The sequence below is a fragment of the Heptranchias perlo genome, unplaced genomic scaffold (genome assembly GCF_035084215.1).
Source record: "Heptranchias perlo isolate sHepPer1 unplaced genomic scaffold, sHepPer1.hap1 HAP1_SCAFFOLD_131, whole genome shotgun sequence".
NCBI classification, from domain to species: domain Eukaryota; kingdom Metazoa; phylum Chordata; class Chondrichthyes; order Hexanchiformes; family Hexanchidae; genus Heptranchias; species Heptranchias perlo.
In genome coordinates, this window is record NW_027138548.1 from 1,351,901 (window position 1) to 1,367,796 (window position 15,896).

Sequence of the window (15,896 nt, forward strand, 5' to 3'; positions counted from 1 at the left end):
CTTTTGAGGAGAGATTGAGTAGAATGGGCCTATACTCTCTGGAGTTTAGAAGAATAAGAGGTGATCTCATTGAAACACATAAGATTCTGAGGAGGCTTGACAGGGTAGATGCTGAGAGATTGTTTCCCCTGGCTGGAGAGTCTAGAACTAGGGGGCATAATCGCAGGATATGGGGTCGGCCATTTAAGACTGAGATGAGGAGGAATTTCTTCACGCAGAGGGTTGTGAATATTTGTAATTCTCTACCCCAGAGGGCTGTGGATGCTGAGTCATTGGATATATTCAAGGCTGAGATCGATAGATTTCCGGACTCTAGGGGATGGGGCAGGAAAGTGGAGTTGAGGTCCAAGAACAGCCATGATCTGATTGAATATCGGAGCAGGTTCGAGGGGCCGTATGACCTACTCCTGCTCCTATTCCCTATGTGAACTCTGATCAATTCAGAGTTGGATGCTGCAACCCCCAGAGTTAGGATGGATGAACCTAGAGGGTCACATGACCTTTCTTACCCAAAGAATTGACCAAAATGCCCCAAAGATGGCGCTTGGTCGCATGACACGGCTCAGAATTACGTTGTTCCTCTCCTCCTCCTCCTCCAAGCGGTGTTTGGGCCCGGCTCAACGCTGCGTTTACAACAAGCCTCAGAAGTCCCGACACCAAAAGCACCGCCATTTCATTGCCGGCTCGCCCCCACGGTGACGTCATCAGGCAGGCTGAGCAAAGGAAAACTCGGGACAAAGTTTTTTTTTGGGGAGAGAATAATTCTGAGGGAAAGACGGGCACTTCAATTAATCAATAATTAATTCATTAATTAATTAGAGAGGGCGTGACGTTCGCGGCCGGCGCCTGGACTGGGCGCGGGGGGGGTTAAAAGCAAGCGGCGAGCTGCGGCTGCGCACTGCGAGTAACGGGTCTAACGGTCAGTGCGCGCGAGTGTGCCACGTTCACCGGCCCGGTCCCGACCTCGAGCCCGAGCCCGAGCTCCTCTCAGCCGCCCAGCCATGGGGAACAAGGTGGCCCGGGAGGACTTCGAGTGGATTTACACCGACCAGCCGCACACCGACCGGAGGAAGGAGATACTCGGTAAGCGCTCGGGCAGTGGCCGTGGCTGTATCGGAGGAGGAGGAGGAGGAGGAGGTGGGGGGCCGTTGATTTAATGATGGCGCCGTTACTTAACAACACCCGGAGCGCTCAGTAAATGGCGTCTAACGGAGGGAGGGGAGTCTGAGCGTCCTTTATATACCGCCTTATAATGAAATAACTCGCCCCAGCCCAGTAACTCCTCCTGGGGAGGGGGGTCTGGTAATGGTCCCCCTCTCTGGGGAGACGGTAATGGGCACCAGCTCAATCTCTCTCTCAACACGAGGAGGCCGTTCAGCCCCTCAAGACTGTTCAATCATTCAATCAGATCATGGCTGGTCTGCCTCTTAACTACTGCTTGCTTTAGTTCTATAATCCTTAATAACTTTACCTAACAAAACCTGTCCCTCTCCGCTTGGACATAAGAGCGGGAGCGGGAGCAGGCCAATCGGCCCCTCGGAGCCATTCAATAAGATCATGGCTGATCGGATCCTAATGTTCAGCTTTGTGTGAAATGCTTCCTGACGATCACCCCCGAGCGGCCGAGCTCTCATCTTAAGGTTATGGCCCCTTGTTTTGAGCTCTAGATGAAATAGGAATAACGATCATCCTTTAATCATAAATTACTCTTTATACTTAGTCCCATAATTTAACCTCGGGTCTGTGGGGCCGGGGTCTCCCCGGGAGCTCGGGTCTGTGGGGCCGGGGTCTCCCCGGAGAGCTCGGGTCTGTGGGGCCGGGGTCTCCCCGGAGAGCTCGGGTCTGTGGGGCCGGGGTCTCCCCGGAGAGCTCGGGTCTGTGGGGCCGGGGTCTCCCCGGAGAGCTCGGGTCTGTGGGGCCGGGGTCTCCCCGGAGAGCTCGGGTCTGTGGGGCCGGGGTCTCCCCGGAGAGCTCGGGTCTGTGGGGCCGGGGTCTCCCCGGAGAGCTCGGGTCTGTGGGGCCGGGGTCTCCCCGGAGAGCTCGGGTCTGTGGGGCCGGGGTCTCCCCGGAGAGCTCGGGTCTGTGGGGCCGGGGTCTCCCCGGAGAGCTCGGGTCTGTGGGGCCGGGGTCTCCCCGGAGAGCTCGGGTCTGTGGGGCCGGGGTCTCCCCGGAGAGCTCGGGTCTGTGGGGCCGGGGTCTCCCCGGAGAGCTCGGGTCTGTGGGGCCGGGGTCTCCCCGGGGAGCTCGGGTCTGTGGGGCCGGGGTCTCCCCGGGGAGCTCGGGTCTGTGGGGCCGGGGTCTCCCCGGGGAGCTCGGGTCTGTGGGGCCGGGGTCTCCCCGGGGAGCTCGGGTCTGTGGGGCCGGGGTCTCCCCGGGGAGCTCGGGTCTGTGGGGCCGGGGTCTCCCCGGGGAGCTCGGGTCTGTGGGGCCGGGGTCTCCCCGGGGAGCTCGGGTCTGTGGGGCCGGGGTCTCCCCGGGGAGCTCGGGTCTGTGGGGCCGGGGTCTCCCCGGGGAGCTCGGGTCTGTGGGGCCGGGGTCTCCCCGGGGAGCTCGGGTCTGTGGGGCCGGGGTCTCCCCGGGGAGCTCGGGTCTGTGGGGCCGGGGTCTCCCCGGGGAGCTCGGGTCTGTGGGGCCGGGGTCTCCCCGGGGAGCTCGGGTCTGTGGGGCCGGGGTCTCCCCGGGGAGCTCGGGTCTGTGGGGCCGGGGTCTCCCCGGGGAGCTCGGGTCTGTGGGGCCGGGGTCTCCCCGGGGAGCTCGGGTCTGTGGGGCCGGGGTCTCCCCGGGGAGCTCGGGTCTGTGGGGCCGGGGTCTCCCCGGGGAGCTCGGGTCTGTGGGGCCGGGGTCTCCCCGGGGAGCTCGGGTCTGTGGGGCCGGGGTCTCCCCGGGGAGCTCGGGTCTGTGGGGCCGGGGTCTCCCCGGGGAGCTCGGGTCTGTGGGGCCGGGGTCTCCCCGGGGAGCTCGGGTCTGTGGGGCCGGGGTCTCCCCGGGGAGCTCGGGTCTGTGGGGCCGGGGTCTCCCCGGGGAGCTCGGGTCTGTGGGGCCGGGGTCTCCCCGGGGAGCTCGGGTCTGTGGGGCCGGGGTCTCCCGGGGAGCTCGGGTCTGTGGGGCCGGGGTCTCCCCGGGGAGCTCGGGTCTGTGGGGCCGGGGTCTCCCCGGGGAGCTCGGGTCTGTGGGGCCGGGGTCTCCCCGGGGAGCTCGGGTCTGTGGGGCCGGGGTCTCCCCGGGGAGCTCGGGTCTGTGGGGCCGGGGTCTCCCCGGGGAGCTCGGGTCTGTGGGGCCGGGGTCTCCCCGGGGAGCTCGGGTCTGTGGGCCGGGGTCTCCCCGGGGAGCTCGGGTCTGTGGGGCCGGGGTCTCCCCGGGGAGCTCGGGTCTGTGGGGCCGGGGTCTCCCCGGGGAGCTCGGGTCTGTGGGGCCGGGGTCTCCCCGGGGAGCTCGGGTCTGTGGGGCCGGGGTCTCCCCGGGGAGCTCGGGTCTGTGGGGCCGGGGTCTCCCCGGGGAGCTCGGGTCTGTGGGGCCGGGGTCTCCCCGGGGAGCTCGGGTCTGTGGGGCCGGGGTCTCCCCGGGGAGCTCGGGTCTGTGGGGCCGGGGTCTCCCCGGGGAGCTCGGGTCTGTGGGGCCGGGGTCTCCCCGGGGAGCTCGGGTCTGTGGGGCCGGGGTCTCCCCGGGAGCTCGGGTCTGTGGGGCCGGGGTCTCCCCGGGGAGCTCGGGTCTGTGGGGCCGGGGTCTCCCCGGGGAGCTCGGGTCTGTGGGGCCGGGGTCTCCCCGGGGAGCTCGGGTCTGTGGGGCCGGGGTCTCCCCGGGGAGCTCGGGTCTGTGGGGCCGGGGTCTCCCCGGGGAGCTCGGGTCTGTGGGGCCGGGGTCTCCCCGGGGAGCTCGGGTCTGTGGGGCCGGGGTCTCCCCGGGGAGCTCGGGTCTGTGGGGCCGGGGTCTCCCCGGGGAGCTCGGGTCTGTGGGGCCGGGGTCTCCCCGGGGAGCTCGGGTCTGTGGGGCCGGGGTCTCCCCGGGGAGCTCGGGTCTGTGGGGCCGGGGTCTCCCCGGGGAGCTCGGGTCTGTGGGGCCGGGGTCTCCCCGGGGAGCTCGGGTCTGTGGGGCCGGGGTCTCCCCGGGGAGCTCGGGTCTGTGGGGCCGGGGTCTCCCCGGGGAGCTCGGGTCTGTGGGGCCGGGGTCTCCCCGGGGAGCTCGGGTCTGTGGGGCCGGGGTCTCCCCGGGGAGCTCGGGTCTGTGGGGCCGGGGTCTCCCCGGGGAGCTCGGGTCTGTGGGGCCGGGGTCTCCCCGGGGAGCTCGGGTCTGTGGGGCCGGGGTCTCCCCGGGGAGCTCGGGTCTGTGGGGCCGGGGTCTCCCCGGGGAGCTCGGGTCTGTGGGGCCGGGGTCTCCCCGGGGAGCTCGGGTCTGTGGGGCCGGGGTCTCCCCGGGGAGCTCGGGTCTGTGGGGCCGGGGTCTCCCCGGGGAGCTCGGGTCTGTGGGGCCGGGGTCTCCCCGGGGAGCTCGGGTCTGTGGGGCCGGGGTCTCCCCGGGGAGCTCGGGTCTGTGGGGCCGGGGTCTCCCCGGGGAGCTCGGGTCTGTGGGGCCGGGGTCTCCCCGGGGAGCTCGGGTCTGTGGGGCCGGGGTCTCCCCGGGGAGCTCGGGTCTGTGGGGCCGGGGTCTCCCCGGGGAGCTCGGGTCTGTGGGGCCGGGGTCTCCCCGGGGAGCTCGGGTCTGTGGGGCCGGGGTCTCCCCGGGGAGCTCGGGTCTGTGGGGCCGGGGTCTCCCCGGGGAGCTCGGGTCTGTGGGGCCGGGGTCTCCCCGGGGAGCTCGGGTCTGTGGGGCCGGGGTCTCCCCGGGGAGCTCGGGTCTGTGGGGCCGGGGTCTCCCCGGGGAGCTCGGGTCTGTGGGGCCGGGGTCTCCCCGGGGAGCTCGGGTCTGTGGGGCCGGGGTCTCCCCGGGGAGCTCGGGTCTGTGGGGCCGGGGTCTCCCCGGGGAGCTCGGGTCTGTGGGGCCGGGGTCTCCCCGGGGAGCTCGGGTCTGTGGGGCCGGGGTCTCCCCGGGGAGCTCGGGTCTGTGGGGCCGGGGTCTCCCCGGGGAGCTCGGGTCTGTGGGGCCGGGGTCTCCCCGGGGAGCTCGGGTCTGTGGGGCCGGGGTCTCCCCGGGGAGCTCGGGTCTGTGGGGCCGGGGTCTCCCCGGGGAGCTCGGGTCTGTGGGGCCGGGGTCTCCAGGTGGTTAAACCCACAGTGAACAGGATATAATCTGTCATCTAGTAATGAGCTAATGGGAACATGGCGTGCTGCAGTTTGCTGCTGGGACATCTCTGCCTGGGGGGTGTTGGCTATAAACTACCCCCGGGGGAGAGGGTGAAGTGGCAGCCGGTGTTGGCCCTTTGATGTCTGCCGTGCGGCAGAAACTTATTTCAAACGCTGGCGATAGACATTTGTAGGAGGGATGGGCTGGTGTCTGGGGTGTTGCGCTGCCCCTGGCCAGAATCGCCGGATTTATTGCATATTAAACCCTTCCTATTTTGGGCAATGGAAAGCTCGGCCATGGACTAAGCCTCGGTGAACATTTACCGTCAACGCTGTATCCTGACGGGGCGGGACCGGTTCCCGTTAATTGGAGTTATTTGCTGCTCCAGTGTGGGAGTAACATCCTCTACCCCCGAGCGTATTGCCTTATTAACCAATGGCTCTTGCAGTAGTTTTTTCTCTGATAACCAATGGCTCTTGCAGTAGTTTTTTCTCTGATGGGGAGATATTCCTGTAATGGGTGGTGCAGTCTCCTTCCCGTCTTCACACGGTTCGGCTACAAGTGGTGGGTGGGTGGGTGGTGTCACTGTACTGATATCTGATCAAGTCCCCGGTCGTTTAATCTCGGGGCCGCCTTTGTCCAAACTACTCTAGTCTCCATGTCGGGCTGGAAAAGGTCGGCGGCTTCTGTCAAGTCACAAGGTCTGCGGCTGGTAGTTAGCGGTCACGGGTCACCTCGGTTACATTAGTGAGGCCCGGCCAGATCACTGGGGGAACTGGCTCCAGTCGTGAGTGTTTCCGCCCCCGGGCTCATCCCACTTGGTTTCGAATGCCTTGCTTTTTGTGCCGCTTTCCGGCCCCACCCGCGGCTTGGGACCGTTATTCTCTCTGGTTTACTTGTACAGGAAGAGTGGACCACCGCCCAGCTCAGTAGCAAGAACACTTCGCCTCTGCTCCTACCAACCCCCCCACTGTTCTTGTCATGTAATTAGTAAAACGCCCAGATCGCCATCTTTTTTCCCCGGTAGAATTAACACGTTGTTAGAACCCCAAATTTTAGCTTCTGTTCAGGGTTTGTTGTAAACTGTTTAGCTGTACTAGTGGAATACTTTCTGATGTTAAATTTCATTACTGTAAAATGTTGCGTATGCTGATATAATTACGGGTGTCACCGGCATCAATATACTGATTTCAGCCGTCTATTGCAAAGACTGAAGCCTATCATAAACTTTCCTTGCCACTCATATAATTCCTTCTCTCTGGCTACTTGCTCAGGCTGAACAAAGTCGTGTAGGCATGTTCAACCTTGAGCTTCCTACATGGATCTTAAGCCTACTTACTGCCACATCTACATTACCTGTGCCCCCAACCACTGCCACCTGTTGCTGGAACCATTATCCAGATTCAGTTGTGCAACCCTCCTTCCTTTGTCCCATCATTGGTGGCTGTGCCTTCAGCTGCCTAGGCCCCATGCTCTAGAGTTCCCTCCCTAAACCCCTCTGCCTCCACTTCCTTCTCCTTAATACCCTCCTTAAAACCCACCTTTTTGACCAAGCTTAGGGCAATATATGGCTTCCTGCTACACTTGCAACTGGCTGATCTTGATACTAGCTTACTTATCATCCCACAATGCTAAGATTTCACGGTGTGCAATGCTGTGGTGTGCACAGGTACAAGTCTACATTTTGACAGTCCTCCATTCCTCAAAGGAAATAAAGACCCAATGTGTAGTTTGCTTTACCCTGCCACCATTTTTAAATAGCAAGCAGGAAATTATTGAACACTAGTCTTGCACTGGACATTTACATCTGAGACTTGTGTTCAATGCTGGTGAAATGGAAGTCTTGGCTCCGTTTTTAGACACTCTGCCTAGTCCCAATATTGTGGGTTGATGGTACAAGAATAGCTTTGGCTGCAGGTTGGCTTGTGTGGGGGAATTGGAAAAGACTAATGGTGCTATGAGGGTAGAGCATATTTTACTCTGGAGCTAACTATAGATGTAAAAGTTCAGTGTCTGCTGGTTCAAGTTTGCACTAAATAGTACAAATGAATTTGGTGTCACCTGAAACTAAGCAGTTGGGATTGCCTGGTTCCTTGCTAGTCAGAATAAAATGGCTTTTCTGGAGCTACTGTCACTTGTAGACTGATCAAGGATGGATGTTGCAAGACTTTAACCTTGTGTTGAACTGCAGTCAAAACAGAATGTCACAGGCAGTAGTGATCAGACTATATGGCTTTGGTCAGACAACACTTTGTTAACAGAACTAGACAGTATTCAAAGAACTGAGACATTAAATTGCTGGAGATAAGATCCTGGAGTACTCCCTAGTGTTTGGTCTGAATTATCAGGAAAGTTGAGAAACTTGAGCATTTCAGTCTAGAAAGGTGTCTGAAGTGATGTTTGGCTAGCTGCAACATTGACAGCCCTGGTCAGTCACCAATAGGATCCTGTGATTGCAACCTTGTCATGGTATCCTAGGGCAGCCTTCATGCTGTTCCATTCTTATCCCACTCTTAATTATTTCAATGTAGTTAGCACATCTCCAGAAATGGCTCCTGCCCCAGCATAGTCATCCAATGTTCTATTGGTCAATCTTCATTTTATATATTGCCCACCAACAGGTGGGAAATATATAGGCATGCAGGCAAGTTCCACAAGTCCTGACACCCAGCTCCACCGCACTCCACAAATGTCTGTTTCCTTGACATTGTCCTAGATCAGCCAGAATATAGGAGTGAAGTTATTAGCTCCTGTCAAATTCACCCATGGCCTTGATTACTGAACCAACTAGGCAGCAGTCTTTGTTTTCAGCCCTGGATTAAATCTCAAACCCCACATCCAATCAATCTACATCTGCCAATGCTTCATTCCCACTGGTGCAAACTCTTGTCCAGACTTTAGTAAATTGAACTTTTGTAATGCTCTGCCACATGAAACTCTGATGTCCACATTCTGTCCTGCTTGCAAAACAACCTGTCTTTGGCTCCCTATCCCAGCACATCATTCCAAATTGCCACACCGTAACCTCTAAGTCCACATTTTAGCCCCCCCTCCAATTAGCAGAACTTGTCTCAGCCCCACACTTTAGGACTTTGTTAAACCCATCCATCTCACTGCATTGCCTTTTTAAAAGCTGCAAGCCATGGTGTTTTTTCCTTGGTATATACTTTGTCTGAAGTCCCTTGAACGCATTGTTAAAGTACTAAATAAATGCAAGTTGTTGAGTCAGCAGGATTTACTAGATTGTTGATTTAGATGATTTTTTAAAAAGTCAATGGGTTGATAAGTTTTGCAACAAATTTCCAGAAAAACACTAGACCTACTAGTGAGCTGTCCAAACTTGTCTGGAATTTGTTCCAAGTTCCTTTATAAGCATTTTGGGTAGCAGTGTGGTTCACAAGTGAAAACTTGTGCCTTGGATTTTTCACCATGTGATATATCATAATCTGGTTAGTGACTGAGCTGCTGTAGCATACCATTTACAGTACTCCCCCCCCCCCCCCCCCCCCACCCAATTCAGAAATTTTGTATTTTCAAACATCTTGCAATATTTTTGCAGGTCGCTGATAAGTGACTCTGGTGGGGCCTCAGCAGTAGTATCCTGTTCTGCAAGCACTGACAAGTTTTGGCACAGTACATCCTGTGTATATGCACTCAAATATTCTGAGACTTTAACCATTTAGGAGCATGCTTGTGCCTGTAAGGCCACTGACATAAATAGGCAAATCTTGTTTTTGCTTTAGTTTGTTGGATAATTGAGTGCTCTCTCATGATCTTGAAAATTAACTCTAATTCAGTTGAATTCTGGCACTGCTGTCACATGCAAATTACATTCCAAGGATTGTATTTAAGTACTTTTGTTAACAAGGCTGATCTACAAACTAGACACTAATGTCAGTTAAACAAATTTGAGCTTGCAGCAGGCAAACTGTTGACAGCACCACCTGCCCAGGGTGGTGCAGCAATATTCATTGCCATGTGGTAGGATGCTGGTCTTGCAAAGCTCTGGAGGGAAGTTCTGACTAGGGGATTGCATGTGTCTTGGGTAGCAATGGGTACAAAAGTTATTTTGGTAATTATAGCAGAGGTGGCCGCTTGCCCCATTGTGTCTGCTAGAGCAACCCAAAACTGCTGTACACTCTCTCTCCCATAGCCCTACTTAGCACTAGGTTAGATCAGTTTTTGAATTTTCCAGGTTCTGTAGTGACTGTCTTCTAAACAGTATTAAATGTCCAAAGGTGCTTCTGATGTGGAATTAGGGTAGAAATTTAGTAGAATTGGGAAGTGACCAGGCATGGTTGAGATGGATTTTGAGGAGGCTTGAAGGAACAGGTAGCAATGGGGACCTCAAATCAGTTCCCTCATACAGCAATAGTCTAGGCAATGATCATTTATCCTTGCTCCAGAAAAATGTAAGATTTCTGTTCTAAGCTAGGAAGGGGAAGATTTTTAAAATGACACTCCCAGTGGGTTAAGCACCTTGATATCTAATGCACTTGGAAGACTGCAGGTTTGATCAGTCTCTAATTGGAGGTTGCATACGGTAGATGTCTCCAGCTCTTAAGCAGTACCCTCACTTGGGTGAGGTATTAGAGCACAGCATTTCCACCAGTGGCAGAATACAATATATACTACCTACAGGGTGCATTACAGCAATTTGTCAAGCATGTCTCAATAGTAACAGAACAGTACTTGCCTCAACTCCAAGTCACACACCATCCTGACTTGGATATTTATCAGCATTCCTTTATTGCTAGGTTAAAATCCTGGAATTTCCTGCTGCGTACCATCACACCAAGGGTAGCAACTGTTCAAGAAGGCTGTACGTAACTGGGCATATGCAATAAATGCAGTCTTACTAACATTGCTCTCCCCAGAGAAGTGCCCATGGGCAGTATATTGAACATGCCCTCAGAGCATGACACAAGTACCTGTGACTCTAAAACATGCTTTCTGGTAGAATGATAGGATGGAAAACCCATGCAATTTTGAAGAGGTGACAAGGGTGGCACTAGAGATTAAAACAGTTGACTTCTACCATGCACCATCCTTGCTGTAGTGGCTAGGCTATATGCTCCTCTTTTGCTATTGCAGCTCTAATAGATGTTGGGTGCTTGGAGCTCCGTAGATGCTCTGAAGCCCTTGGCATGAGTAATCCTCTGAAATTCAGATCATGGGCTGCAGTATTACTGCTTTCATTATACTTCAATCTATAGTGATTAGCATTGAAGTTTGTTAGAGGGGTCAGTACTGTTGATGGATCTGACAAGTTTGTACCCTGGTACCATTTTGAAATTAAGACCATCCTATGAAACTGCTTGCCAGATCATGAAAGATGATTCCAGCAGTGTTCTTGTAATCAGTACAAGAATAGCTTCTTGGGGATTTAACTTAATTGGCATCATATACTAATGGAGTCATTTGTGCTGACAGCAACCACTAGCTGAACTTGCTGACTTTTGTAAGAACATTGGGAACAGAGGCTGGTTTATTAGATCTGGTTGCCTTTGGTCCAGATATTTTGGTGGTCCTTTAATTAATCAGTATGTAGATGTGCCAATTCATATGGGTTGCTCATGAGACCTAGCCTACAATATTCAGCCAACTTTAGCTGAGTACAGAAGTCCTCTTGCAGAAATCTCCTCTCCTCTGATTAATTTCTGATGCAGGAAGCCACTACCCAGCTGGAATGGGGAGCATGTCATCTCTGGATCATAACCACCAGGATAGTGCTTGTCACCTATTATACAGGCCATTAAACAAAATTCAGTGATGGAAGTAGAGCTGATACAACTAATGGTGCCATTCCTTTATTATTGCATTCATTCTGTAATAGTCTTGATTAAACTTGAAGCTTTGATTACCTTTGTTAACCTAAGGCACAGCTCTTTACCCAAATCAGAAAAGCTGTTTTTAAACTGATCCTGTAAAGCAGCTTTTATGTGTATATAATGCATTTTAGAACTTACTGGGAACCAGGTTTGATGAAATTTCATTTCTCCCTTCCCTGGATGTGGTTAGTAGTCTGATCTCTCAAAATGCTGCTGAAAGCAGCAATGGTGTTACAGCCTTGCTCTGAAGGGGCATTGATGCTATAATTGAATTCAGTCTTTTCTCTATTTTGGCAATTTTCTGATGGTATAGCCTGGAACTGAGTGAGTAGAGCAACTAGCTTCTTTAAATGTTTGCCCTCCCTCACTTTCTCTCTCCTTTCCCCCCTTCCCCTTCCCCCCCCCCCCCCCCCCCACCCCCAAAAAAAAAATCACCACCTTGTCTTCCAGATAGTGTGCAGAATTCAGGCTGGGAATACTTTCACTCATGTATTGTCCTACATGCATTTGCTGCCTTTTTGATACATCCTAGATGTGACCAATTATCCATGGCAGTGAATTGGAGGCTGTGTTGCTGTACAATACTTTTCAGTCTATTTCAGACTGAAAACTGTAATATTGTAAGCTTGTAGCCAGGAACAGTAATTGATTAGCCTTTAATACTGAACATGTTTAAACAGTAATTTTTTGATTTTTGAACACATTGCTTAGTGCCTGTAAATAACTAGCCAGTGTCTGGATCTCCCAATAGCTTTATTAACCATGATGTGGAGATGCTGGTGATGGACTGGGGTGGACAAATGTAAGGAGTTGTCCAACATCAGGTTATAGTCCAACAGCTTTATTTGAAATCACAAGCTTTCGGAGCTTTGCTCCTTAGTCAGGTGAGTGAAGGGTTCCATAAAGTTCCAAAACCAGGTTGCTAGGCTCATTCTAGCTACTTGAGTCATTAGTTATTTTGAACACTATAATCAGTTGGGTGGTTGGATAGTTCCTTCCTTAATTTTTTAAATGTTGAAAAGCTAGAGACTAATGTCTAACTTCATTTATTAAGAAACATTAATCTTAGAACCCCATACAGAGCACTACACCAGCCTTGCATCTGACACTTACATGCATAAGATATTGGTGAGGAACCTTGAAAATGGCTTCTCCAAGCCTGTTAATGTTACCTGGTCTTGAAGGTCTTCCTACAGAGTAAAACTTGGCATCTCTCATACTGTTTGCTTCCTGCTGGATGTTTTGCAAATTGCAGTTCTTTGAACAGATTCCCAGATAGAGATGAAGGGCCTCATGTCTTTTCACATAAATGGGGGAGGGTTCCAGTGGAGAGACATGTAGGATGCTAAAGAGAAAAGACAGCAACGCAGGAAAGTGATTGGGGTAAGGATAACCAGATTCTGTCAGGAAGGGACGGAGCATACAAACAAAAGATGACATAGGGTCCAGGTAAGAAAGGTAATAAGACAAATAGGACCATAGTACAAAAAATGTTGAGGTCTAAAAATGTTAGGACAAATCTAAAGGAACTGTATCTGAATGCATGAAACTCTTCTAATAAGGTTGATGAATTAACAGCACAAATAGGTGTAAATGGATACAATATAATTGTGATTACAGAAACATGGCTGCAAGGTGACCAAGGCTGGGAGCTGAATATCCAAGGGTATTCGATATTTAGGAAGGACCGGCAAAAAGGAGGTGGAGTGTTAGTAAAGGATGAAATCAGAAATAGTGAGGATATTGGCTCAGAAAATCAAGAAGAATTAGTCTGGGTGGAGTTAAGCACCAAGGGGCAGAAAACACTGGTGGGAGTTGTCTATAGACCTCAACAGTAGTGGTAATGTAGGGGATGGGATCAAACAGGAAATTAGAGGCATGTAACAAGGGTACTACAGTAATCATGGGTGACTTTAATCTACATATAGACTGGCCAAACCAAATTAGTAGTAATACTGTGGAGGATGAATTCCTGGAGTGACTTTTTTAGACCAGGACATTGAGGAGCCAACCAGGGAACAGGTTATCCTAGATTGGGTATTGTGCAATGAGAAGGGGTTAGTTAATAATCTTGTTGTGCGGGTCCTTTAGGGAAGAGTGACCATAACATGATCACTTTCCATCTTAATGAAGAATTTTAAGTCATCCAATCTGAAACTAGGGTCCTAAATCTCTAAACAAAGGAAACTATGAAGGTGTGAGGAGTGAGTAGGCTATGATAGATTGGGAAGCTTCATTAAAAGGCATAATGGTGGATAGGCAATGCCTAACATTTAAGGCATGAATGCATGAATTGCAACAGTTATACATTCCTTTCTGGCACACAAGGAAATGCAGCCCAACCATGGCTAACAAATTAAGGATAGTATTAAATCCAAAGAGGAGTCAGTTTCCAGAAAAAGTAGCAAGCCTGAGGATTGGGAGCAGTTTAAAATTCAGCAAAAGAACGAGATTGATTTGATTTAAGAGGAGGGGGGGGGGGGGAAATAGAGTAAACTTGCAAGGAATATAAAGTGGACTGTAAGCTTCAAGTATCTTAAAAAAAAAATTAAAGACAAATGTCGGTCCCTTACAGTCAAACAGGAGAATTTATAATGGGAAACAGGGAAATGGCAGAGCAATTAAACAAATACTTTGGTTCTGTCTTCACAGAAGAGGACACAAATAACTTCCCAAAAATGCTAGGGAACAAGGCATTAGTGAGATGGAGGAATTAAAGGAAATTAGTATTAGTAAAAAAAAATAGTGCTGGAGAAATTAATGGGACTGAAAGCCAATAAATCCCCAGGACCTGATGATCTGCATCCCAGAGTACTAAAAGAGTGAGTGATGGAAATAGTGGATGCATTCGTTGTCAATTTTGGACCAGTTCCTGCAGATTGGAGGGTGGCAAATGTAACCCCACTATTTAAAAATGGAGGGAGAGGGAAAGCAGGGAACTCTGTAATATGTACACTCCTCAAGACATCACTATTTATTTCCCCAAGTTCCTTTAACATCCATGCCTTTCTCAACCGTAAATACCGATGTGAAATATTCATTTAGGATCTCGCCCATCTCTTGTGGTTCCGCACATAGATGACCTTGTTGATCCTTAAGAGGCCCTACTCTCTCTCGTTACTCTTTTGCCCTTTATGTATTTGTAGAAGCTCTTTGGATTCTCCTTTGCCTTATCTGCCAAAGCAATCTCATGTCCCCTTTTGCCCTCCTGATTTCTCTCTTAACTCTACTCCGGCAATCTCTATACTCTTCAAGGGATCCACTTGATCCCAGCTGCCTATGCATTTCATATGCCTCCTTTTTGACTAGGGCCTCAATCTCCCGAGTCATCCAAGGTTCCCTACTTCTACCAGCCTTGCCCTTCACTTTATAAGGAATGTGCTTACCCTGAACCCTGGTTAACACACTTTTGAAAGCCTCCCACTTACCAGATGTCCCTTTGCCTGCCAACAGACTCTCCCAATCAACTTCTGAAAGTTCCTGTCTAATACCATCAAAATTGGCCTTTCCCCAATTTAGAATTTTAACTTTTGGGCCAGACCTATCATTCTCCATAGCTATCTTAAAAGGTCTACATTGATACAGGCTTGTCTAAAACTGCTGCCACATGTTGCAAGCCCCTCTGACCTAATTCCAGTAAGGTTTGTATCAGTTGTCTAAAGCTACTTTTCAGGTCATCCCTTCAATTCTACTTCACTCAGATTATTCTCTAATTCCAATGCCTCACATATTTAACTTTGCTCTAGCAAAGCCTGCACACAGGTAACCTTGTTTGTCCTAGTGTTAATAGGATGCTCTAACGAATCTCCTTGGAGACCTTTAAACCTTTTTATTTGTCTGACAGGGCTCTGACCACAGTAAACAATGCTTGTATTACAGCAGATGTGGTCCTGTCCTTGGGTTTACTCATACTTCTCTAGTATCTCCACTAACTTGCTTAGGGAGTTGGTTATGCCCGTAAGATCTTCAATTTTTAGGGGTCTATTACCATGCCAGGTGAGATACTAGGTGAAATACTCCTACTTGTCTATTATTCAAATATCAGATCAACAGAATTTTTAGCCTTTCTGCTGTATGGATCTTATCTGACCCAGCCAGTCCTAGATTTGAGGTTCAAACAACATCTAGTCTTGGCCAAATGTTGGATAATGTTTCCTTATCCTTTTTAATTGAAAAGAGACAGAAATGTCTAACTTCATTATCATGTTACAAAACATTAATCTTAGAACACCATACAGAGCAATACACATCAACCTTGCATCTAACACATGCATAAAATATTGGTGAGGAACTGTGACAATGGCTTCTCCAAGCCTGTTCACACTACATAAGAACATAATAGGAGCAAGAGTAGGCCATACAGCCCTGGAGTCTGCTCCACCATTCAATCAGATCATGGCTGATCTTTGACCTCAACTCCCCTTTCCTGCCTGATTCACAGAGTCTGAAATTTTATCTCTGCCTTGAATATAGTTAATGACTCAGCATCCACAGCCCACCGGGGGGTAGAGAATTCACAACCCTCTGCGTGAAGAAATTCCTCCTCATCTCAGTCTTGAATGGCCAACCGCTTATCCTGCAGCTATGCCCCCCTAGTTCTAGATTCTCTAGCCGGGGCAACAATCTCTCTGCATCTACACTGTCGAGCCTCCTCAGAATCTTGTTTCAATGAGATCATCTCTTATTCTTTTAAACAGGAGTATAGACTCAATCTCCATAGGTCAACCCTCTCATCCCAGGAATTAGTCTAGTGAACCTTGGTTATACTTTTTGAGGCAGTACATTAGATAAGGAGACCAAAACTGCATGCAGTACTCCAGGTGAGGTCTCACTAAAGCCCAATACAAC

General features: G+C 51.6%; 2 protein-coding genes across 2 annotated transcripts in view; both read left to right on the forward strand.

Moving 5' to 3' along the window:
• Positions 1-729: 729 nt before the first annotated feature.
• The window catches only part of degs1 (delta(4)-desaturase, sphingolipid 1), a 39,295-nt gene continuing 24,128 nt past the window's right edge, over positions 730-15,896 (forward strand). The window contains exon 1 of the mRNA XM_067977166.1: positions 730-1,083. Within this exon, the coding sequence (XP_067833267.1) occupies positions 1,002-1,083 (82 nt within the window). The 5' untranslated portion in view covers positions 730-1,001. The remainder of the gene's footprint in view (positions 1,084-15,896) is intronic.
• On the forward strand, positions 1,412-5,211 carry LOC137308466 (collagen alpha-1(I) chain-like). The gene is given in 3 exon segments (XM_067977156.1): positions 1,412-1,418; positions 1,768-5,113; positions 5,115-5,211. Coding segments are annotated over 3 exon segments (3,450 nt in total).